Consider the following 24,202-nt stretch of genomic DNA (forward strand, 5'->3'; position numbering starts at 1 on the left):
CTTTCTCTTAACCTAAGTCCTGGGTTTAGAGGACGGCCATTTATGAACTTGAACATCAAGAGAGGACAGTGCAGTTCAAGTCCACCGGCCTCTGTCAGGCCCCAGACCAGGTGTGTGTCTCGAGGAGCAACCTAGACAAATACGCAAACGTGCAGAAGGCAAGAAGCTGACGACGGCACCCAGACCTCTGTCTCCCACCCCCACACGCCCCAGAGGCTGCAACTCAGGGGACATGACAACGCTGCCAGTCTGGAGAGGGTCCTGGCTTTCCAACACAGGACCTCTAACACAATGCCCCTGCCGGCAGAAGGGTGTTCCAAATACCTGTTACTTTGATTAGAGAGGGCCCTGGGAAGAAGCCAGTATAGCGGCTGTTTGTAAGAGCAAATGAGGGAGTTCCCGGTGGCCTAGTGGTTAGGATTCCGTACTTTCACTGCCATGACCCCGGGTTCAATCCCTCGTTGGGGAACTGAGATCCTGCAAGCCGCACAGCATGGCCAAAAAAAAGAAAAGAGCAAACGACTGGGAAATGTCCATTAATAAGGGGATGATGAAATAAACTAGGATACATGTACCTTATGTAATGCAGTGAGGCCGTTAGAAAACATAAAAGATCTATATATACTGTCACAGAAAGACCTCCAAGATATACTGTTAAATGAAAAAAGAAATACTCTATTATCATCCTATTCATGTTTTTAAATATATATATAACATAAAAGCACAGGGTTCAACCCATGGTCGGGGAACTAAGATCCAGCAAGCTGTGCAGCAATGCCAAAAACAAATAAATAAATTAAATATTCAATAATAAATAAAAGCACATATTACCAACACAGATGGTTAAGAGCTCAGAAAACACCTCCAAACCGGTAACAATAGTCACCTCTGGAGTTGAGAGGAGGTAGGACCATGTGTACTTTCACTTTGAGCTGGATAGTGCTCAGCTAAACAGAAGCTGCAGCAGTGTTCACAGCGGGGGAGAGAGAGGGATATAGGGAGTGAGGGAGTGGGGGAGGGAGGGAGGCGGGGACCAACAGTTCTGTGCTGAGTTCAGACCTGAATGTTGACAAGCGCCTCTGTCTGCACCTGAGGGGTGCCCACCCCACGACTCTGTGAGCGCTCCACCAGCGCCTGTGCCCTCCTGCCCTAGGCTGGGATCCCAACCATCATCTGTAACAGGTTCCTATAGACAGATGCACCCAGGGCCCGGCAGGTCCCGACTGCCTAGCAACATGTGTGACAGTCACCTGCCCCAGACTCTCTCCTCTCCCCTCCTTCTACCTTGGGTTCTCAACACCTGGTATTCTGACTAGTTGTTTTAAAAATATCATTATCTTTTAGAGATTTGCTTCAAAACAACCCACTGGGGAGGGGAGACCAAGTACTGGTAACTGCTGAAAATAAGTGAGAGGCGAAGGGGCTTATCATCACTATTCTCCAAACTTTCACACTGTTTGGCATTTTCCATAACAGAAAAACATCTTAAAGAAATGGCATGACCAGGATGCTGCAGGATCCTTTACGTGTTTACTAAAAGTGCTGAGGCTGCAGGCCAGCAGTGCTGGACATGGGGTGGTCAGCCAGGGGCTACCCAGGTGGTAATGAGACAGACGGTCAGAGTTGGGAGTTTAGCAGGTGGAAGGGGAGGGTCTGGAAGGACAAGGATATGAGGAGGACAATTTTGGGCCAGGCCAGGTGGCCAAGGGCTGCGGGGAAAGGCTGCAGGGAAACCCAGCCTCCAGGGACCATGAGTTGCTGCTGGAGCTGGACGGTAAACAGAGGCTTCACTGAAGGGTGGGGACGTAGAGACACACTGGCAGGAGAGGGAAGGGCAGGTAAGGACAGAGCCGCCTCAGCACTGCCACGTGAGGCCAGTCCACAGCTGGGCGTGCCCCCTCCAGACTGGGTGTCGGGTGGCTGGGACCCTCGGCAGGAGTTCTGCTCCTCGTGCTGCGGCGCCCGCCCATCACCGCTTCCTGGGCCTCTGTGGGCCCTCGGCACCCAGGACACCCTCGGGCTGCCATCATGGCCTGCTGATGGCCAGACCAGAACTGCCGCCCACATGGCTCCTGAGCCTGGGTCTCACACCCGCTCCCGCTGACTGGTGGTCCTGCTCCTGTGCCCACGCCAAGCCGTGACTGTCACGCTTGCCTCCTCCTTCATCCCCTTCCTCCAGTCAAGCACAAGGCCCCCAGCGTTCCCTCCCGAATCCCTCCCTCCCCACGCCCTGCCCAGCGCTGCAGCGAGTGGTCAGGGCCCCCGAACTCCTGCCGGTCTCTGACCAGTACCGCCCCACTCTCCATATCTGCATAACCCTGGTTCCACCCACCCCCGCCCGGCTGAAACCCTTCGCTGCCCTCCCCGCCCCCCCCCACCGCCCTCAAACACAGGCCCACCTCCCAGCACAGCTCAGTCCGCCTGCCTTTCCCACTTCAGTTCTCATCCACTTCCGATCCAGCTGCACACCTCACTGGACGAGGGTTGGGTTCTCTGTAGAGACCCAGACATAGGCAACTTTTAAAAACTGTATTTAAAATGGGTTCTAATAAATAAATATAAAAACAAAATAAAATGGGTTATAAAAGCTAAAAATAAATTACCAGGAACTATTATTTTTTATGCTCCACAATACAGAATAAGGAGGAATTTTACTTGAGTTGGCCCACTCATTTTGTTCTAAAATACTACAGGACTTTTAACAAAAACAAAGTGTGTTACTACAGAAAGTGTGACATGATCTAAAATTGTGACTAAAAACTCAATCATTAAATATGAGATTTGACTAATGCTGTTAAGAAGCAGTTTTCTTAAAATATCTTCCAATTTTCTTTAAGTTTCAATTACATTTTTACCCTTTAGAAGATAAGCCATTGATAAAACTGACACTAGCATTTTCCTTGTGTGCTTCAAACATCTTGCCAGGATGCAAAGGTTTTTCTATCTGCCAATCAAATCTTCACCAATCCAGGAATGTTTTCCCTTTGGCAGTAGCCCATAATTTTATAACACTTAAGTTTCGTCTCAATCATCCTTTCTATCAATACTTGGTAAACTAGAAAGGCAAAGAGCAAGTCAACAGCTTCTAAGACTCAAACTTCAAGGTTCAGCATCAAATCAGATACAAATAAAAACAGAAAACTCAGTGCATTTGACAGAAGTTGTGGTCTCGAAACCGTGGGCTTCATCAAAATTCTATTTATGATGGCTCCTCTCAAAGCCAAGTCACTTTCCAGGTTAGTTCTGTTAATTTTAAAATACTCAGCCATTAATATAAATCACAAAACCCCACCATAACCACACAGATGTGTTCTTGAGACCACAGCCACCTGGGTGGAGGCAAAAACAGTCATTCATTTGCAATGACTAATCACTGAGTCATCAGAAACTTTCGGTTTTCAAAACAACCTCATAATTTCCAAGTCAGTTTGGCAGTTTTGTAAAACCAGAGCATAACATAAAGTTCATAGATATTTTCACTTTCAACACAGAGCAGTTGGGTGCAAGTACCATAAAGCCCCCATTAACCCAAAGGCATTCAAGAACAGCCCAGGCAAGACAACGTAACACGCATGCGAGCAGCTCACCTGAGTGCATACGTGTAGCCAGTGTTCTCGGGCACACACTGGGGAGGAGTGTACATGTGGAGCCGAGAAAAGTCCATGTTCACGGTCTCAAAGCATACTGCAGAAGGCGGGAAAAGCAATGCAGTCTGTTAAAGGCTGGAACACACAGAGGAGCCCTGTCTGTCGTGGCCCAATGCAGACTGACTAGAGTCACCGTCAACACTTTGATTAAACAAGGCCAGTAAAGCAGGGCTGGTTTGGTTTTTTTTTTTTTAAGCAAAGGAGACAAGTTTTCTCACGGTTGCAAGTCCAGAACACAGTTGTCATACTTAGTTCCCTAGGATTATAAATCTACAAAAGCAACAAGGGGAAATCCTAGATCAACTGACTTAAAATGATGAAAAGAATACAGAAAGTAACTCAGAATCCTTTCTAAAATGTACTTTTAAATTCCTGAAGGTGTCAAAATGTTCTCATTCTTCTGGAATAAATTTTTATTGTTATTAAGTAAAGCAGAACTGATTCTTGTTCCGTGGTCAAGAAACACTCCCATACTTTCCTAGACAGCAAAATTTTTACAAGCAGCTCAGAATCAGAAAACTGCAGGGTGAATAAGAGAGAAGCTTAAGGCACTGTTAATACTTTTATTTTTCCCCAAAGGAAAACACAGATTATTTTTAAATTAAAAAGTTTTGAGCATATTGTTTTTCATGTTGTCACCTACATTTCTTTGGAATGACTCAAACTTTCCTCTGGCTAAAAATACACACACACACACACACACTTCAAAAAAAACCCCACACCCTCGTAGGAGTAATGTGAATCATAATCTGCTGTTGAAAGATCAAGGAAGATAAACCTAGACAAAAAATATTCAGGTATAAATGACTGATTTCTATAAACTAAGCCAAAAATACTTAAATTCACTCCATATTCTTCGAAACAGTTCATATATATATATATATATATATATATTTTTTAGAGAAGATGTTGGGGGTAGGAGTTTATTAATTTTTTTTTTTTTTTTGCTGTGTTGGGTCTTCGTTTCTGTGCGAGGGCTTTCTCTAGTTGTGGCAAGCGGGGGCCACTCTTCATCGCGGTGCGCGGGCCTCACTATCGCGGCCTCTCGTTGCGGAGCACAAGGCTCCGGACGCGCAGGCTCAGTAGCTGTGGCTCACGGGCCTAGTTGCTCTGCGGCATGTGGGATCCTCCCAGATCAGGGCTCGAACCCGTGTCCCCTGCATTAGCAGGCAGATTCTCAACCACTGCGCCACCAGGGAAGCCCCAAATATTCTTTTAAAAATTAAGCACCCATAGAAATAAGGACCATTGTTTATATATAAAAACTTTACTGTGCCTACTAATTTCAACATTGCTCAGTTCCTCTCAGGGACCTGGCCTGCCAGCCCAGGTAGAACACACACTCAACAAGTACAATTCATTCTATTAATAGACACGTAAATCTCTTGCTGCAAATACTTACCTTTGAGAACGAGTCCATGTATTTGTTCAGTACCTGTTCACTTGCCTCGAGCTCCCCTCTGTCTCCTCCACCAGCACTGGAGCCCAGGTTCAAGGGCACATAGACTGAGGAACAGCACACGAGGGGCAGCCTCCTGGCTCACCTCTCCTCCCAGCTCCCCGCAGAACAGAGCCACACCCAGCAGCTGTGTAATAATGGCTTCTGACTGCGCTGTGGTTAGTAATGACTTACTAAGCAACCATAACAATACTAATACCCCAAAACTGCTCTCATCCTCTAGAGAAGATGTAACTGATTTTTACTTCCTAACTCTCAAAGTGATCTTTCACTTCCATGTTTTACTACACCCACATTACCAACCCCCGGTTAAAGCAGTTCTAACTGCTGCTAACTTCTACCAACTTCTCTACAACTCGTATTCAAGAATTTAAGACGGGGGCTTCCCTGGTGGTGCAGTGGTTAAGAATCCGCCTGCCAACGCAGGGGACACGGGTTCGATCCCTGGGCCAGGAAGATCCCAGACGGCATGGAGCAACTAAGCCTGTGTGCCACAACTACTGAGCCTGCCCTCTAGAGCCCACGAGCCACAACTACTGAAGCTTGCGCACCTAGAGCCGGCGCTCTGCAACAGGAGAAGCCACCGCAATGAGAAGTCTGCGCACCACAACAAAGTGTAGCTCCCACTCGCCGCAACTAGAGGAAGCCCGTGCACAGCAATGAAGACCCAACACAGCCAAAAATAAACAAACAAATAAATAAATTTATTTAAGAAAAAAAAAAGAATTCAAGATGTCTTTAGTGAACTGAGTATTTGGACCGGTTTACAGAAACTGGTTTACAGTGTTATAAACAAGTGAATGGCAGGTGCCCAAAAGCAGCATTTAATTTAAACATCATGAATATGACATGGAGACACTAGAGCGTCCAGCTAAGAACAGGGACTGACCCCTACAGATCTGGGCTCTGATCCCAGCTCTGCCCACAAGCTGACTGACTGCCCTGAGGCCAGCTCCTCGCACACAGGAAGCTCCATCTGTGAAGCAGGGTGGCAGCGGCGCTATTGGCAAGGCCACTGAAGGGATCCAAGGAGGTCCAGCCCAAGGAGGTCCAGCCCATGACTCAGCACAGAAGGAGCAGTTAGAGCCTGGTGAGGAGGACATGTGCAAGAACTAACAGCCTTTTTATTTCACTTGCATGTATGTATGTATGTATGTATTGGCTCTGTTGGGTCTTCCTTGCTGTGCGCATGGGCTTTCTCTAGTTGTGGCGAGCGGGGGCTACTCTTTGTTGCAGTGCACGGGCTTCTCACTGTGGTGGCTTCTCTTGTTGTGGAGCACGGGCTCTAGGCACACGGGCTCAGTAGTTGTGGCTCGCGGGCTCTAGAGCACAGGCTCAGTAGTTGTGTCGCACTGGCTTAGTTGCTCTGCGGCATGTGGGATCTTCCTGGACCAGGGCTTGAACCCGTGTCCCCTGAATTGGCAGGCAGATTCTTAACCACTGTGCCACCAGGGAAGTCCCATGCAATGTGTTTTTTTTTTGTGTTTTTTTTTTTTTTTGCGGTATGCGGGCCTCTCACTGTTGTAGCCTCTCCCGTTGCAGAGCACAGGCTCCGGACGCGCAGGCCCAGCGGCCATGGCTCACGGGCTCAGCTGCTCCACGGCATGTGGGATCTTGCCGGACCGGGGCACGAACACGTGTCCCCTGCATCAGCAGGCGGACTCTCAACCACTGCGCCACCAGGGACGCCCCAATGTATTTTTTTAATGCTTTCTTTTTTTTGGACATCTTTACTTCATACTTTTTTTATTTTTTAACTTATTTTTGGCTGCATTGGGTCTCTGTTGCTGCACACGGGCTTTCTCTAGTTGCTGTAAGTGATGGCTACTCTTCATTGCAGTGTGCAGGCTTCTCATTGTGGTGGCTTCTCTTGTTGCGAAGCACGGGCTCTAGCATGCAGGCTTCAGTAGTTGTGACACGCAGGCTCAGTAGTTGTGGCTCACAGGCTTAGTTGCTCCGCAGCATGTGGGGATCTTCCCAAACCAGGGCTCAAACCCATGTCCCCTGCATTGACAGGTGGATTCTTAACCACTGCACCATGAGGGAAGTCCTAATGCTTCCTAATTTTTTTAAATTGAAGTATAGTTGATCTACAAGATTTCAGGTGTACGGCAAAGTGATTCAGTTATATATACATACAAACGTATATATACACATATATATATTCTTTTTCATTCTTCTCTGTTATAGGTTATTACAAAATATTGAACATATTGATAGTTCCCTGTGCTATACAAAGGTCCATGTTGTTTATCTATTACAGCCTTTTTACTTTAAAAAGTTACATCAATATGTTCTCACATTTTCATCTACCTAAAAGAGAGGTTAATTTCTAATGCATAACAAACGGTGTTTTCAAAAGCTGTCAGAGACACAGTGGACCACACTGTTCAACCTGGTTCTCCCAATCGATGAGACAGATAAAGCTGTGCGACACCACCCTAGTTGGGTTTGATGAAGGCCTTATACCACAATTTTAAAAGAAATTTCATTTCTTGTCTCTGAAATAAAAGTCTATCAAAGAACCAAATGCAGCTACTGGCCATCACAAGCCTACCACAAGCAAGACAGGATTACAGGAGAGTGACCACGTAAAAGTCCTGCGGGTGACAACACAGAGACACGAGCTGAGTGGCAGGCAAGGTGGTAGACTTTTGGCTAAATGTTTTATGAGAGGAGCTTCAAACGGAATAAAATGCCCAAAGATAACACCATCAAGAGAGCACCAGTGTGGACACACACAACTCTAGGAAGAGCAGGCCATGCGGCTCTGGAGGAAAGGCAGACAGGAGACAGGGCAGGGAGGCCAAGGCCCGTCACAGTCAGAGCTCAGTGGCTATGACAGTGGAAGGAAAGGGAGCATGCAATTGGATGCCCTCACTTTTTTCTACTCATTCTGATTTCGCTCCTGTAACCATGTGAATTTTATGTTCTGTTCTCCAGTGAAACACATGTACGTATAAAACTATACAACTATACACAGAATCCTGCCCCTGCTTAATCAGACCCATGGCCCAGGTAAATGCTGTTTTGGCCAGTACTTCCTCCACAGCCCGGAAGACCACCTCTCCAAGCAGACCCTCCAAAAGCAGCAGCAGAGGCCACACCAAGCGTGACTCAGTAATGAGTTAGGGAGTGATGACCAGCGCTGTCTCCTGCGTTCACTGTGGACCGCATCACACAGTGTGATCATGTATCTTACTAGAATGCATTTTGTTGCTTCCTTCCACACCCGGCTTGTCCGCCATCAACCCTGCTGCCTCATTCTTCCTCCCTGGACAGATAATGATATGGACTCAGAACACTTCAAAATTAATCTTTAGTTCCTCTCGTAAAATGTGAGCATTAGATAAAATTATAGAATAAAGTAAAAAAGAGAGAATTAAATGAAATAATGTCTGTAAAGCAGTGCCTGACACATGACAAGCACTCAAAAAGTTAGCTTTAATTAGTTTGTGGAATAAACTTACATAGCCTGTTCTAAATTTTTTTTAAAAAAAGGATTTTTTTGGGCTTCCCTGGTGGCACAGTGGTTGGGAGTCCGCCTGCCGATGCAGGGTACGCGGGTTCGTGCCCCGGTCCAGGAAGATCCCACATGCCGCGGAGCGGCTGGGCCCGTGAGCCATGGCCGCTGAGCCTTCGCGTCCGGAGCCTGTGCTCCGCGACAGGGGAGGCCACAACAGTGAGAGGCCCGCGTACCGCAAAAAAAAAAAATAAAGCATTTTTTTTTCCTTCTGAGTTGACAATCCCTGAGATGGAACGCTCACTCAGCCCCAACCTAAATAAACGACGAAGTCCAGCAGCAGCTCAGATGGCTCCTGGGGCCAGCAGACTAGAACACCAGGTCCGGTCTCTCTCAGCTCATCAGGACCCCAGCAGCAAAAGTGCAATTGTGATACCAGTTCTCCCGCTAACAGTGCTTGGCATGTTCACAATGCCGTTCCCAGTCTCCCCTTACATCACTGCTACTTCAAGCCCGCGTGTAACATTAGAGCCTTCCTACTTGCTGCATTGCCTAAAGGCGTCCTCAGCCTGTGACTCAAGGGAGATCTGATTTGCATTTATAATCTGAGCAGTATTGAAAGAGCAAGTGAAAAAATGGATTGAAAACGTTTTCAACCCATCAGAAAATCTTGGAATGAATACAAAGTCAACATTTTGTAAACACGTTTGTTTACAGAGACGTGCCCTGTGCAGGCTTCACTGTCCTCATTTCTCTAGACTCTTCCTGGCCACTCCCTTCTCCCGAAAGTGTTACGACTGGGATGACCTCCTCACAGGCCACGTGCTCGTGACTGTCCCGGACATGGGAGGGAGGGACTGCACAGCAGAGCCGGAGCCCGGGCTCACACCAGGCACCCCCCCTTTTCCAGGCCCAGCGGCTTAACATGGGGGGGAGGGAGAGGGCGCTCAGGGGAGCCTCCCCACGTCCCAGAAAACAGAGCTCTTTAACGGCTTTCGATTTGCAGCAGCCAGTCCCAAGAGGGAAAAGTGCTCACCTCAGGAGACGGTGGGCCAAGAGTGACATCTTCCAGCGGAAAAGGAAGCACTATCATCATAAATCACCCCGGTGTCTCCCTCCTATCTCGCTTTCACTAGTGACTAAGCACACATAAGCCGGCAAGCACAGCCAAAAGAGGTCCTCTGTATAGGGAGCAAACTTTGGTTTCAAACCTAAGAAATTAAGTATCTTTACAAACATGAAGGTCCTAGCAGGGTTTTAAAATCTGAGTTAAGATGCTTCATAAGTGACACTTGGTTTCTCCTTTAATACCCTTTACCTTGCCTAGTACATATTGTATGCAACATCTGCATCACATGGTAGAAATGAAATATAAAGCTCAATTTTTGTTCTTGAATGCTTTGGTCAAAAATGGATTTTAGTTCAACCCCCACATATAATTTGAATCTCTACTATTTAGAACATCTGTACTAAACTAGTAACAATCTAGAAAACATGTCTGAAAAATATCAAAAATTACAAGTCACACAAGGTTGAAAACAGAGCTTGCAGCAAATGGCAAAACCAAAGAAAAAATAAAACTGTTAATGGTCCTCAAATAAACTAGCATAAAATATTTTCTTAGGAAACGCTATCAGTTCTAAAATAAAACTAGAAAAAGACAAACTTTAAAAATGGTGAGCAGCATTTCTTCTCATCATCATAAACCACAAGCATCATCACCTAGTAAATAATTATTTTTTATTAAACCATGTATAAGGCAACTAGATATTTGCTCTGAAAGCACTGTGTTCATAAAGACAAGCAAGTTACAAATCAAGCTTTCCATGAACTGATGGGGTCGCTGACCAAGTAGGCTGAGACTAGACGCGAGCCCGGCTGACACGGGCTAACACGGCTTCCCCGGCAGAAATCCTCAGGAGTAGCTTGCACAGACCAACCTCGTTAGCCCCATCCAAATCCACCATCAGCACTGCAGCCCGTCCACAGGAAGCACAGCAGTCCAAGGGGACGGCTCCAAGCAGCACCCTCCTCCCCACTCTGGGCACAGCTCCAGACACTGCCATCTGCCACAGGGCCGTCTCCGAGGGCCCCGTGAGCTGACAGCACAGGCCCACGGGGCCCCCTGAGGGCCTTGCACCCGCAAACGCGGTCTAGCTCCACCCCCGCCAACTCTTCATCACCCAGGGCTTGGTTTTCAATGCGCACCTGCGCAATCAGGTGTTCCATGCCTTGTAGAGAAGAATTTTAAAACTAAAATTCAGAGGTGCCCTTTAAAATTTAGTATCAAGGGCTTCCCTGGTGGCACAGTGGTTGAGAGTCCGCCTGCCGATGCAGGGGACACGGGTTCGTGCCCTGGTCCAGGAGGATCCCACATGCCGCGAAGCGGCTGGGCCCGTGAGCCATGGCCGCTGAGCCTGCACGTCTGGAGCCTGTGCTCCGCAAAGGGAGAGGCCACGACAGTGAGAGGCCCGCATACCAAAAAAAAAAAAAAAAAACATTTAGTATCAAATCTTTTTTTTTTTTTTTTTTGGCTTTGCTATGTGGCATGCGGGATCTTAGTTCCCTGACCAGGGATTGAACTCATGCCCCCTTCAGTGGAAGCACGGAGTCTTAACCACTGGACCACCAGGGAAGCCCAGAGTACTAAACCTTAACATAATTACTCTGCTCAGACTTAATCCTGTTAAAACTGCATAACGGAGAGACTAAAAAAATTAAGTTATTTTCCCTACAGATTAAAAAAATCATAAAATGGGTTAGAAATGATTGTTTTCCAAATATCATGTTCAGTGTAATTACTTCCACAACATAACAAACAGGAATAAGCCTCACATACCTGTTTTCATTTTAAGGAAGCAAAACATTGTTAGTTTATGAAAAACTATGATTTATCCTGTGAGAGTCCTTAAAAATGAACTCGTTATTTAAACCTGCAAATGGGAAACAGATGACTATAACCTAAAAATATTTGAAAGACCTTTACAGAATGCTATACATGTTATATATATACTTGAATATATTTTTAAAACTTCAGGAAAAATACTACACTAAACTTAATGGTAAAATTACAGAGAATGGGATTTCTACTTTTCACTTACCCCCTCGGGTACTATTCAACATTTTTTAAAAAGAGTAGGTTTTGCTAACTGGGAAAAGAATTTGAAAAAAAATAGATACATGCATATGAATAATTGAATCACTTTGCTGTACACCTGAAACTAACACAACACTGTTAATCAACTATACTCCAACATAAAATAAAAAGTTAAAAAAAAAGAGTAGGTTTTGGTCTTATAATATAAACAATTAACTATTATTTTCAAAAAAAAAATTTAAACAAGTAACTATTATTTTCAAAAAAAAAAAAAAAAATGGCCTTCATTGTGAAGCAGTGTGGGGCAGCCAGACCTGCAGGGTTCTTACTCAACCCTTGGTACCATTACTCACTCTACGTGGCACCGGACTCTCAGTGTTGCTGCAGGATTCAACCAGTTACCACACCTAACCCGCTCAGCGCTTCCTGGCACAAGGGTGAAAACACTCAACAGGAGTTAGTTATTTTCTGCAGCAACTATGTACTGACAGTTTCTAGCCAAGATCCGATGTTTCTTTCCTTTTTTTGGAAATGAAACAGGAAAGATGCAGGCTAGATGGGTTTGTTTACCTAATAGCTGAGTTTTAGGGAAAATAATTCCTTCTACGTGAAGATGCATTATCACATGCTTACATCTCCCAATTATATGTGCTCCCGATCTTTTAAATAAAAGCTGCATTTCCTCTTACAGTGAGATTTGTTTCAGTGTTTCAGCAAAAGCCAATTTACTTTATGCATGTTACTGTAAAGGGTCTTTATTCTTAGAATACAGAAAACATGAACCACACAGTTTTATGTATTGCTTCAAACCTAGAGTGCTCTGAATTTTCTCACAACTGGTACAGTTAGAAGAGCTACGCACGGCTCTTCCAGTGGAAAGAGCTCAGCGACAGCGAATGACAGCGAGTGCCTTCTGGAAGGAATGCTGGGTGGCAGTTCTGGGACCCCCTAACCTGACAGTGCTCCTCCCAACACTGGAAGTGGTCAACTCTGCAGGGCCACTCTGACAGGCGAAGGCCAGCCCTATATCTCAACCTACTGGAGGTTTGTCTTTTTCTCTGTTTTATAGGACATCAACCGTAGTTATGTCACACACGCCTGGGATGGCCTCCGTCTGTTACTGAACAAACTTACGGTGACTTGGGCTGCACAGTCAGTCCTTCCCTGTCCAGCTTAGAAAGGCCTTCCCAGGGACTTCCCTAGTGGCCCAGTGGTTAAGAATCCGCCTGCCGATGCAGGGGACTCGATCCCTGGTCCGGGAAGATCCCACATGCCGCGGAGCAACTAAGCCCATGCGCCACAACTACTGAGCCTGCACTCTAGAGCCTGCGTGCCACAACTACTGAAGCCCACGCGCCTAAAGCCTGTACTCTGCAACAAGAGAAGCCACCACAGTGAGAAGCCCGTGCACCGCAACCAAGAGTAGCCCCCACTCACTGAAACTAGAGAAAGCCTGTGTGCAGCAACGAAGACCTAATGCAGCCAAAAATAAATAAAAAAAGAAAATAAATTTTAAAAAATAATAAATTCCCTTGATAATATGTGGATTTAAAGTTTCTGTTAAAAAAAAGAATCAAAACAATGCAAAATTAAAAAAAAAAAAAAAGAAGAAAGATCTTCCTAATCCAAGAACACATGAATAGTGTGTCATGGATTCTACTACTCTTACTGATTTGACTTTCACATTTCCCACCATTTTTAATTCACCTAATCCATTTGTAATTCCTTTGTATACACTGAGGTAGGCATCTGATTTTACTTCTCGTGGAGCTTTTCTGCAAGTCACCCACAAGTAACTAAATTCAATGCGTCCAACTGCTCCCCCCTCTTCAGAACAGCAGCGCCCTCCCTCCAGCTGGTCCCCTGCTGCACCATCTCTGGCTGGCTTCCTGCGGGGGAGTGCCCTTAATTTCCCTGTCTCCAGTCTTGCCTCCTCAAGCCAGAAAACTGCCAGAACAGTCCACCTAAAAAGAGACCTGACCATCTCCCTCCCTTCAGATCCCACCATGGCTTCCCAGCACCTGCAAGTAAACCCTCTGTCCAACACCCCACTTCTCTGTCTCCCACCACCCATATCGCAGCTTCACTGAGAACCTGGCCTCAGGTAACCCTCTCCCCGCACCCCATTTACATACTGTTCTGTGCTCTCTCCTTGTCTGGGATGTCTTCCTGATCGCTGATTCCCCAATCCCTTGTTCTCTTTCCACCCCAATCACTCCCAGCTAACTTCTACTCATCCTTAGGCTATACCTGAGATACCACCTCCAGGAAGCTCTCCTGGATGCCCCTAACCCACATATCCAAGTTAGGTGCCAATTTTAGTGCTCCCTGGCATTTACCACTTAACAGAAATTGTAATATTTGTTTATTAAAGAGTCTTTCTCTCCAACTAGACCATGAACTCTCCGAGGGTAGGTGCTAACCCTGACTTGCAGAACCAATGAACATCTCATAGGTGCCCAGAGAAATGGGAGAACTCGTTGCTATCATGTTGCTTTGCCTTCAACCCAAAAATATTCTTGGGTTCCCCTCATCCCTCTGTCGCTCCACGTCTGACAACATCCTGGAAAAACCATGCCCCAAATGCTAGATGAATTCGTGACGATCAGTGAGGGTCCCACGTATTTGGCCTCCTTACTCCTTCTAATGAATTTGAAGCACTTCTTATGTTTCCTCATCTAATCAGAACAGTGGCGTCCACTCTGTTTCATTTCCAACTATAATTGGGAACAATCAGAAACAACAATTACAGGATTTTATTTCTACTATAAATGTAAACAGTTAATCCACACCATTTCTGAGATCACCCTTTAATGCTCTGCCCTCCCACATGTAAGTACGGGGCTAAAAGTGAGCACTCTCCAGTACTGAAAAGGTTTGTAGCATAAATAGCAAGTAAAGAAACCTTTCAATTGACGGTTTTCATATTCTACATATAGTTCCCATCTTCCAAGATCAAATAAAGCAAGTAGAATGACTTAAGACCAAAGCAACTAGGCAGAGCACTGCTTTGTTTTCAAGCCATGCATGCCCCTGAGGAGCCCCTCATGCCCCAGTGGGAATCACTGATCTACACTTAATCACTCTCACACTACCAAAGTCTGGCACCCGCAGTTTTATTCCGCACAAATGTCAAAAACCCGTCTGTCACATGATTCTCAGCTCCTCAACTAAAATTCGCAGCCAGTGACCATTCACTGAATGCCCCTATGTGACTAAATGAAAAACAAAGCACCCAACTAATGAGCACTATTACAGATATAATTGAAACTACAAAACTGACTAATGAATCACACAAGTCACTTAATGAAGTAGAGTCAATTACAACATGTGATTATAATAAACAGCATGTTATAACAGCAACATCATGGTCTGTACTTTCCCTCTATCAACCCTAAGCTTATTTTGGCCCAAAGGAAGTAAACAGTTTCAAATGCAGCAGGCCTCGTCTCTCCTAACTGGAAATCGAGTGGCCTGAGCTGTCCAAAAATAGCAATGAGTTCCAAATTTAGGAAGAAGACGAGGAAGAAGATGAAGGTGTTTTCAGTCAACAAAATAATACTGCAACCTTCCTGCAGGCGGCATTGAGCATAACTACCCACCAAAATATTCACTGCAACACCACTTGTGCTTGGCTGGCATCACTGTCTTGTTCCCACTGCCCTGCAAACCCCAAAGTGGGTGCTCAAATTTGGGATGTGCTCAGGACACTTAGCCTGACACTGGGCCCTACGAAATGCCCTGCAATTCCCTGGGCTCTCACCTCACCTTGAAATGTTGGGCTAAGGGCAGGTGCTGCAATGCTGAAGGATGGTTTCATCCTATCACCACCTCTACCAAAAGTGCCTGGCATTTATTGAAAGGGAGAAAAAACAAAAGCAAGAAACTCAAAAACTAGAAAGCAAATGGATGAATGAAAACTGACTTGGGCCAGAAAAAGCTGATAAGCCTGCAATGAGGAACACTTAGAAATAACCCAATTTTCATCACAGAACCCCAAAGGCTTAAGATAGTGACACCTGTGAACATTTGGGAGTAAGGATGTAGAGTGGAATCAAAATACAGGATGAGTCAAACGATGAAAGTCTGTTTAAGAAGCAGTTAGGCAAAACCATGGGATCATCTCAACTGGTACAGGAAAAGCACCTGTTAAAATCCAACTCTTTCATTACAAAAACATTCAACAAACTAGAAATAGAAGAGAACTTCCTCAATCAGGCAAGGGCATTTACTAAAACCCACAGCTAACACCACAGTCAATGGTGAAAAGCTGAAAGCTTTCCCCTAAAATCAGAAACAAAACAAAGACATTGCTTTCACCACTGCTATTCAAGATTGTACTGGAACTCTAGCCAGAGCAATTAGGCAAGAAAAAGAAATAGATGGCATCCCAACTGGAAAGGAAGGACTTCCCTGGTGGCACAATGGTTAAGAGTCTGCCTCCCAATGCAGGGAACATGGGTTCGTGCCCCGGTCCGGGAGGATCCCACATGCCGCGGAGCGGCTGGGCCCGTGAGCCACGGTCGCTGAGCCTGCGCGTCCAGAGCCTGTGCTCCGCAATGGGAGGGGCCACAACAGTGAGCGGCCCGCGTACCGCAAAACAACAACAACAAAAAAACAAACAAAAATGGACGATGGACTGGAATGGACATTTCTCCAAAGATATATAAATGGCCAACAAGTACATAAAAAGTTGCTCAACATCATCAGTCATTAAGGAAATGCAAATCAAAATCAAAATGAGACACCACCTCACAACCACTAGGATGGCCATAATAAAACGAAATGGAAAATAAGTGTTGGAGAGGATATGGAGAAATCGGGACCCTCTCACACTGTTGGTGGGAATGTAAAACGGTGCAGCTGCTGTGGAAAACAATTTGGTGGTTCCTCTATACGTTCAACCTAGAATTACCACGTGACCTGCAATTCCACTCCTAGTTATCAAGATATAGCGCAAGAATGAAAACAGGTGCTCAAACAAAACCTGTATACAAATGTTCATAGCAGCATTACTCATAATAGGCAAAAAGTGGAAACAACTCAAATGTCCATTAACAGATGAATGGATAAGCAAATTGGAATATATTCATACAATGGAATATTATTCAGTTGTAAAGAAAAATGAAGCTCTGACACACACTACAACATGGATAAACCTTGAAAACACAGTGCTAAGTGAAAAAAGTCAACACAAAAGGCCACATACTGTATGAATCCATTTACATAAAAAATCCACAACAGGCACATTCACAGAGACAGAAGAAAGACTAGCTGTTGCCAGAGGCTAGGAGCAGCGGATAATGGGGAGCGACTGCTAATGGGAAAAGGGTTTCCATTCAGGGTGATAAAAAAAAGTTGTGCAACTAGATAGTGGGGATGGTTGCACAGCACTGTGAACATACTTAATGCCAAGGAACAGTACAGGTTAAAAAGGTAAATTTTATATTGTGTATTTTTACCACAATTAAAAAGAAAGCAGTTAGCTACTCTGCATGGATCCCCTTCCTGCCTGCCCCGAACAAAGACTGGGGCATAAAGCCAAGGGCTCTCTAGACCAGAGGGTAAGAGGCATAGCTGAGTTCTAGAATGCCTTCCTGTGAAGGGGGATAAGTGAGCACTTCCCTGCTAATTTGGGGAGGCCACAGCCCCACTCTTCTACCTGACTTCTACAACGAGGCAGGAGGCTGGAAAGCCCATCTTTGGGAATCTAACAAGTCCAGTAAAAACAATGACACTGAGCGTCCCTCGAGGTAACCCCACCCGTTTTCCTAGCCAACGGTGACAGGACCAGCGCAGGCGCAGAGAACTTCCGAAGCGCTGGGCAGGGTCCCGCTCTCAGCTATGCGAGTTCAAGCAAGATCACCCGACGCTTCAGGACAGGCGGACTCACGCCAGCGAACACTTAGGCCACGGACGGAGACTGCGACGCCACGGCATTCAGAAACAAGAACGTGTTACTAAATTTTAGAGGAAAAACAATAACCACCAAAAACCTCTGGAAAATTTAAAATTTGATGGCCCAAATAAAACGTCCAACACATGAGTTACAAAACTGAAGAATCTAGAAAGTCGAACAAGAAGACAAAGCTGGAAAGTGGGGGAGAAAGCTGAAAAAATAGAAAACCGGTCCAAGAGGTCCAGTACCCCAATACAGTAGCATTCCCAAAACACACAGAAAAGAGAAGATTAAGAAAAAAGAGAGAATTGTCAAACCAAATAAACAGAAAATTCCCCAGAACTACCCAACCGTCCCGCGTTTCCAGACTTAAAGGAACTCTGAAGCGTCCAGCGAAATGGACGAAAACAGACCCGAACCGCTCACGTTTCCGAGCTGGGAGGGCGGAGCGAGGGAACGGGTAGTGCACGGAGGACCTGGCACAGGACCCGGCACCGAGCGGGCCCCGCCCGACGTCAGCGGCCTCCGCGGGCAGCGGCCGGCACGCGCGACCCCCGGGCAGAGCGCCGAGCCCGGGCACGCGAGCCGGGCAGCCGGCGTGGGGTGCGACGTCCCGGGGCCGCGCCGGGTGCTGGCAGGCGGGGGTCGGCGGGCCGGGGAGGAGGCGCCGTGGTGGGGGGAGGGGAGCTGACGGGGGCGCGCCGGGTTGGGGAGGGGGCGCGGGGGCGCTCAAGCAGGACCGGGTGAGGCAGAGGGCGCCTGGGGCCAGCGGACTGAGGAGGAGCGGGCTGAGGGGGAGGGGACTGAGGCGCCGGGGCGGCGATGCCAGGCTGAGAGGGGGCGCGGGGGCAGCGGGGCTGAAGCGCCGCGGCCGTTGGCGGCCCTAGCGGGGACCGCAACCCGCCCCCACCCGCGCCCGCCACGAGGGACGCCCGGGCCCCGGCCCCACTCCGCCCGGACCCCCGCCCCGACCCCCGGCTGCAGCTCACCTGCCAGGCGCCGCCACCGCCACCGTTGCCGCCCCCCCGCAGCAGCCTCCGCCTGAGGCCTCGTCTGCACCGCCCAGGCCCCGCAGACCGTGCCTCTGCCAGCCAATCGCGCGCCGCGCCTGGGAGAAACGCGGACGTCCACCAATCACGAGCGCGCCACTCGAAGCTCCTCGGCCAATGCGGAGGCGGCCTACCTAGGCTCCCAGCCAATCGAGAACTGTTGCCGAGCCGTGGGGCGGGGAAATGGGCGGGGCTCAGGGGCGGTGCGCGGCGCGGAGGGGGCGGGGCGAGAGAGCCGGGAGGAGGGGCGGAGGGGCTCCAGTCTCAGGGAGGGTCTCTGTCCAGAGGAGGACCCCGGTCTCAGGAGACCCTGGGTCTCGGCCGGCAACAGCCAGGCCGTCCCGCGCCGTGGCCGCCATCCCTGCAACACCCGTCCCTGCGCTCCGTGGCTGTCTTCGAGCCCCTGCTCCCCACACCCAGAAACTGTGCGGTCTCCGAGCTCCGTCCGCTTTCCCAGGTGTGCGCGCCTGGCCGCAGGTGCGCTCCTCCGAGGCGGAACGTGGCGGAGCTGGGCCCTCCGGCTGCTGCCCCGGGGCCTGCCGAGGACATCTGCGCCTTCCTGACCTGCAGGCTTCTCCAACCACGGACCACACAGATAACAACAGGCCACTTTTGGGTGGGTTTTTGCAGTGGCTGAGCCCTGCCCTTTACTATCTCTTTAAGTTTCACAACCGACTTGCCAGGTAGATAAAGAAGCTATTATGATCCTACTTTACAAAAGAGGAAACGCGGCTCCAGCGGGTTAGGGGGCGGGTGAGGGCGGGAAGAGCCTACCACATTGCCCGCTCAGGAAAAGACTTCCAGGGCTGAAAAGGAAAATCCAGTTGCATGGGCCATTTTAATGAGAACATATTTATTACAGTAATGGCAATGGACTAATGCAGTGTTAGCTGGCTGTCCTTGTAGGGTTTAGGAAGAAAAAGGATGGCCTTTTTCTTCTCTTAGTTTATTAACTCACAGCACAGGGGCTGTGTCTTTAGCTGAGCTTGTAGGAAGTCTCATCCCTGGTATAAATTTTACAGATGGCGGTAGGTGTTTCATAAGCAGGGTAGGTGTTCAACAAGAGCACTGGCAGAGAGAGGAGAGAAGGTTGTGTTTTTTGAGTGTTGCCTGGGAGGGCGGGGGGTGGACTGAGGAGAATAAAGATCTGGATTAAGTCTAGTAGCTATAGTAGCTACTGGCCACATGTAACTGTTGATCACTGGAAACGTGGCTAGCCTGAACTGAGGTGAGCTGTGTGTGTATAAAACAGAATTTTGAAGACTAAGTATGAAAAAGAAGGTAAAATACCTCACTAATATTTTAAAATATTGCTTGTGTGTTAAGTTGTAATATTTTGGATATGTTGGTTAAATAAAACATTATCAAATTAATTTCATCCGTTTCTCTCTGCGTTTTTAATGCAGCGACTAGAAAATGTGAGATTTCATAGGTGGCACTCATGGTGTTTCCAGTGGACAGCAGTGTAGACATCCGCGGACACTTCTGGGTAAGGATTCCACACGGAAGGCAGGTCACAGAAGCAATCTTCTTCCTCCCGATAATTACGAAATGACCGAGACCAGCTTAAAAGAAGAAAAGATATTTCACCGGCAACAACGAACAGGGAAGGGTGCAAAGCCACATGCCATAAGGCCAAAGGAGGGGATGAGATACTGGCGGGGCTCCATGGGACCCCCCAGTACATGATGAAAGGAAGCGCACGAAATCCTGAGGGTCCCGCCAAGTTTGAGAGGAACAGCAGAGGATGTGCAGGCAGCATCGGGAAAGGCACGAAAAAGCCTTTGAGAGTAGAAGCCGGTGCTTCCCATCCTGGGCCCGTGGTGGTGCAAGGCAAGGCCAGCAGCCTCTCAAATCACTTCAGCCCCACCCGCTCCCTCCCCAGCTCAGAATCCGGAATCTGAATGCCTCTCAGCCTTGGTGGAGGTGAGCACCAAGGCTGGGCTTACCATTTAGGCCTCCAGGCTGAGGAGTGGGGAGCAGCCGGCGGGGGCGGGGGGACACGGGGAACGGGGAAATGTCCCTGGCAAAAAAAACAACAGAAACAGGCCCTTAGAACACTCACCAGCAAGAGGAAACAAGCAGGACAAGATGCCCTGATGGAGGAAGCAGTAGCTGACAGCCCCCCACCTCCAGCACACAGTGATGGGAGGAAACCCATGACTCTCCCTGCTCGTGTCTCCTCCACCTGCAGGGAAAGAGGCTGCAACCAGGGACAGACGCCCCTGGTGCCGACTCAGGTGAGGCCTGGAGGTCTTCTCTGGAGGGACTGTGCCCACCCTGACCACTTCCATCTCGTTTACGCTGGCTTCGGCCGGCTTCAGCTGGTTGGTATCGGTCTGTACCGGTGGGTGGGTATGAATGAGTTCACCTGGCACTGCAGCTGCTCCGGGCCCTTCAGCACAGCCACAGACACCTGGAGAGCAGCCAGCCCTGCTCCTCTGGAGGCCGAGGCCCGAGCAGGAAGAGACTTCCCCATAGGCACCGTCAGGGGCGTTGGGAGTCTTCCCTCCCCTCGCCGTGCTGGCCCCGGTGCCCATGCTTTCTGCCTTCCGTCTCCCTCTTGCTGTGGTCCTACTCCACGAGGTCTTCCCCGCCTGTGCCCACCCGTGCCCACCTGTGCCCCTTGACTTCGACCCCAGCATGCTCACCTGGACAGCTTCTTGGGCACTTACTCCCAGTCTTTCTTCTTATTGGGACTGCATTAATTTAACATATGTTTACTGCATGCCTACCGTGTGCCCCATACTTAGTAGGTGTTGGGATCCACCGATGAAAATCAAGTTTGCTGCCCACCTGACACGCCTGCTTCCAGCAGGAAGAGACTTGCGTAACAGATACGTGTGTTTGTGTGTGTGTCTTATGCCTACACAGTGAGAATTCACTATTCAAGAAAGCAAAACGGGTGGAAACACTGCTTTCTAGATGGAAAAACAAAAGAATTCTTCAGGTGACAGGTAGTTGGAGTGAGACAATCACAGTGCAGGAAGCTAACCTGGAGCCTGATGTCTTATGGAGTTAGATCACAGGAGGGAAGAGATAAACTCCAAGAACAAAGCTAGTTTTCCTTGAAAAAGAAAACAGCGCTCACAGTGTCATATGTGCAGAGACAGGGCATGAAATGTACTCAGGAAATGACAAGCTGTTAACTGAAAAATGTAGGTTCTATATGATTCCGTGTGTGTATAGACACACACACACACACACACACACACACAGAGCACAGAAAATTGCCAGTGATTCTATCCAAGTGGGGCTTCGTAAATTGTTTTCTTATTTGACTTTACCTGTATTTTGCACAAAATACTAAGAAATTTTTACAAATTTTAGAAGTTTAGAAATGTTAAACTATGGAAAAAGTACAGTAATATGCACACTGACTCCACTGTCCTAAATTAACAACCACTAATATTTTGCCATTTTCTCACTGAAATTTTATTTTTAAAGAAATAAAACTAGATTCCAGATGAATGACCACCTAAATGAAAAGGAACACTAGGGGGGCTTCCCTGGTGGCACCGTGGTTGAGAATCTGCCTGCCAATGCAAGGGACGTGAGTTCGAGCCCTGGTGCGGGAAGATCCCACGTGCCGCGGAGCAACTAAGTCTGGGCGCCACAACTACTGAAGCACGCACACCTAGAGCCCGTGCTCCGCAACAAGAGAAAGCCTTCGTGCAGCAACAAAGACCCAACGCAGCCAAAAATTAAACAAATAAAAAAATTAAATTAAAAAAAGAAAAGGAACACTACGATGTCAAAAGAAGATAATGAAGGAGGCTCTGTTTCCCAGGGGTGGGGAAGGATTTCTTAAAACAAACCTCAAAAGCACAGACCTTATGATGAAACATTGATGGATCTGATTACATCAAAATGAAAGATGTCTGCTCAATAAAGATACCACGAACAAGCCAGCAGACAAATGACAGGTCAGAAGATATCTGCCATCTTTAAAAGACAAGGAGCTACTGTTTAGAATATACAAGAAGCTCCTGCAAATCAACAAGAAAAAGAGGAATGCAATAGGAAAATGGGCAAAGGATGGGAACAGGCAATCCACAGAAAAAGAAACTTAAATGCAGGACAAGAATATAATAAAGAGTTGCTTCAGCCCATAAGTAATCAGAGAAATGCAAATTCAAGTAACTCCACTCCACTCTACCCCCATCAGATTGGCAACCATCAGAGTGGACGACACCGAGTATCGGCGGGCGTGTGGACGGCCCAAGCAAGTTCAGGGGGAGGGTCCCTGGAGCAGTCAGGGTCACAGAGACAGCAAGGAGGAGGGTGGGCACCAGGGGCTGGAGGAGGGGGATGGGGGTTAGTGTTTAATGGGGGCAGAGTCTCAGTTTGGGAAGATGAGAAAGTTCTGGAGACAGACAGTGGTGACGTTGCACAACAATGTGAACATTCTTAATACCCCTAAACTGGACATTGAAAAATGGTTAAGTTGGTAAATGTTATGTGAATTTTAGTACAATTTTGTGGCATCTGGAAAGCAGCCTCCCCGAGGTACCTCCTGTGGATGAAATCCTCCCACTGATTATAAAACCCACCTGCTTGGGGGCTTTAACCCGTTCCAAGGGGAAAGGGCAGCATGAAAATAGTGACCCAGGAACCGGATGGGCCAGAGTGAAGGCTGCTCCCAACATGGGGCACAGGTGTCCAGACTCGTGTAACTGGGAGTGAAGATGCTGGGAGGTTTCAGCTCCCCAGGCATCTCTCCTGTGCCCTCTGCAGCCCCCACCCCTTTCCACCGTCTGTCCTTAGCCCCTGGAAACCACTAGCCTGCCATCTTTTCCTAAAGGTTTGTCATTTCAGAAATGTTGTATAAGGACTTTCCTGCTGGTCCAGTGGTTAAGACTCCACACTCCAAATGCAGGGGGCCCGGGTTTGATCCCTGGTCAGGGGACCAGATCCTACATGCATGCCACAACTAAGAGTCCACATGCTGCAACTAAAGGTACCACACGCTGCAATAAATATCCGACATGCCGCAAGTAAGACCCGGCACAGCCAAATCAATCAATCAATAAATAAATATTTTGTAAACAGCGTTGTATAAATGGTATCATACGGTATGTCAACTTTTGAGGTTGGCTTTTTAAACTCGGCACGGTTCCTGGAGATTCACTCAAGTCGGTATGTTTATTAGTATTTGGATCTGTGTGGTTTGTTGTGGTTTTTTTTTTGGCTGCACCACGTGGCTTGTGGGATCTTAGTTCCCTGACCAGGGACTGACTCTGGGCCCTGGCAGTGAAAGCTTGGAGCCCTAACCACTGGACCACCAGGGAATTCCCATGGATCTGTTTTAATGCGAGACTTTTTAAAAGGAGGTTGCAAACACGATAGGACTAATCAATTGGACCATGACATGGATCTTTCTGTCGTGGTGAGTAGGACGCTGTCCCTCCTCCTGTCCCTCTCTGACGACACTTCTCTGAGGTTTGGGGACACCCTTCTTTCATGCAGCAGGAAATGGGACACAGAGAGACGTACACTTCACGCTGACTGGAGCCACAACACCTGGACTCCCAGCATCATCCATGTGATGACGACGTCCTGACAGCACCCGGGCTTAGACTTGTGGG

The 24,202-nt window shown here is 47.7% G+C and overlaps 1 protein-coding gene across 8 annotated transcripts in view; it reads right to left on the minus strand.

The window, feature by feature from the left end:
- The window catches only part of SUN1 (Sad1 and UNC84 domain containing 1), a 51,840-nt gene extending 33,230 nt beyond the window's left edge, over positions 1-18,610 (minus strand). For 7 of the 8 annotated variants that reach the window (XM_079944266.1, XM_079944273.1, XM_079944271.1 and 4 more), the window contains exons 1-2: positions 14,305-14,323; positions 3,588-3,684 (exon numbers count right to left, since the gene is read on the minus strand). In XM_079944266.1, coding sequence (XP_079800392.1) covers positions 3,588-3,664 — 77 coding nt within the window. In that variant the 5' untranslated portion in view covers positions 3,665-3,684; positions 14,305-14,323. Of the gene's footprint in view, positions 1-3,587; positions 3,685-14,304; positions 14,324-18,554 lie in introns of those variants that run through there. The other variant, XM_079944269.1, reaches the window with a different exon arrangement.
- Positions 18,611-24,202: the final 5,592 nt, after the last annotated feature.

This window comes from Stenella coeruleoalba (assembly GCF_951394435.1).
Source record: "Stenella coeruleoalba genome assembly, chromosome: 15".
Taxonomy (NCBI): Eukaryota; Metazoa; Chordata; class Mammalia; order Artiodactyla; family Delphinidae; genus Stenella; species Stenella coeruleoalba.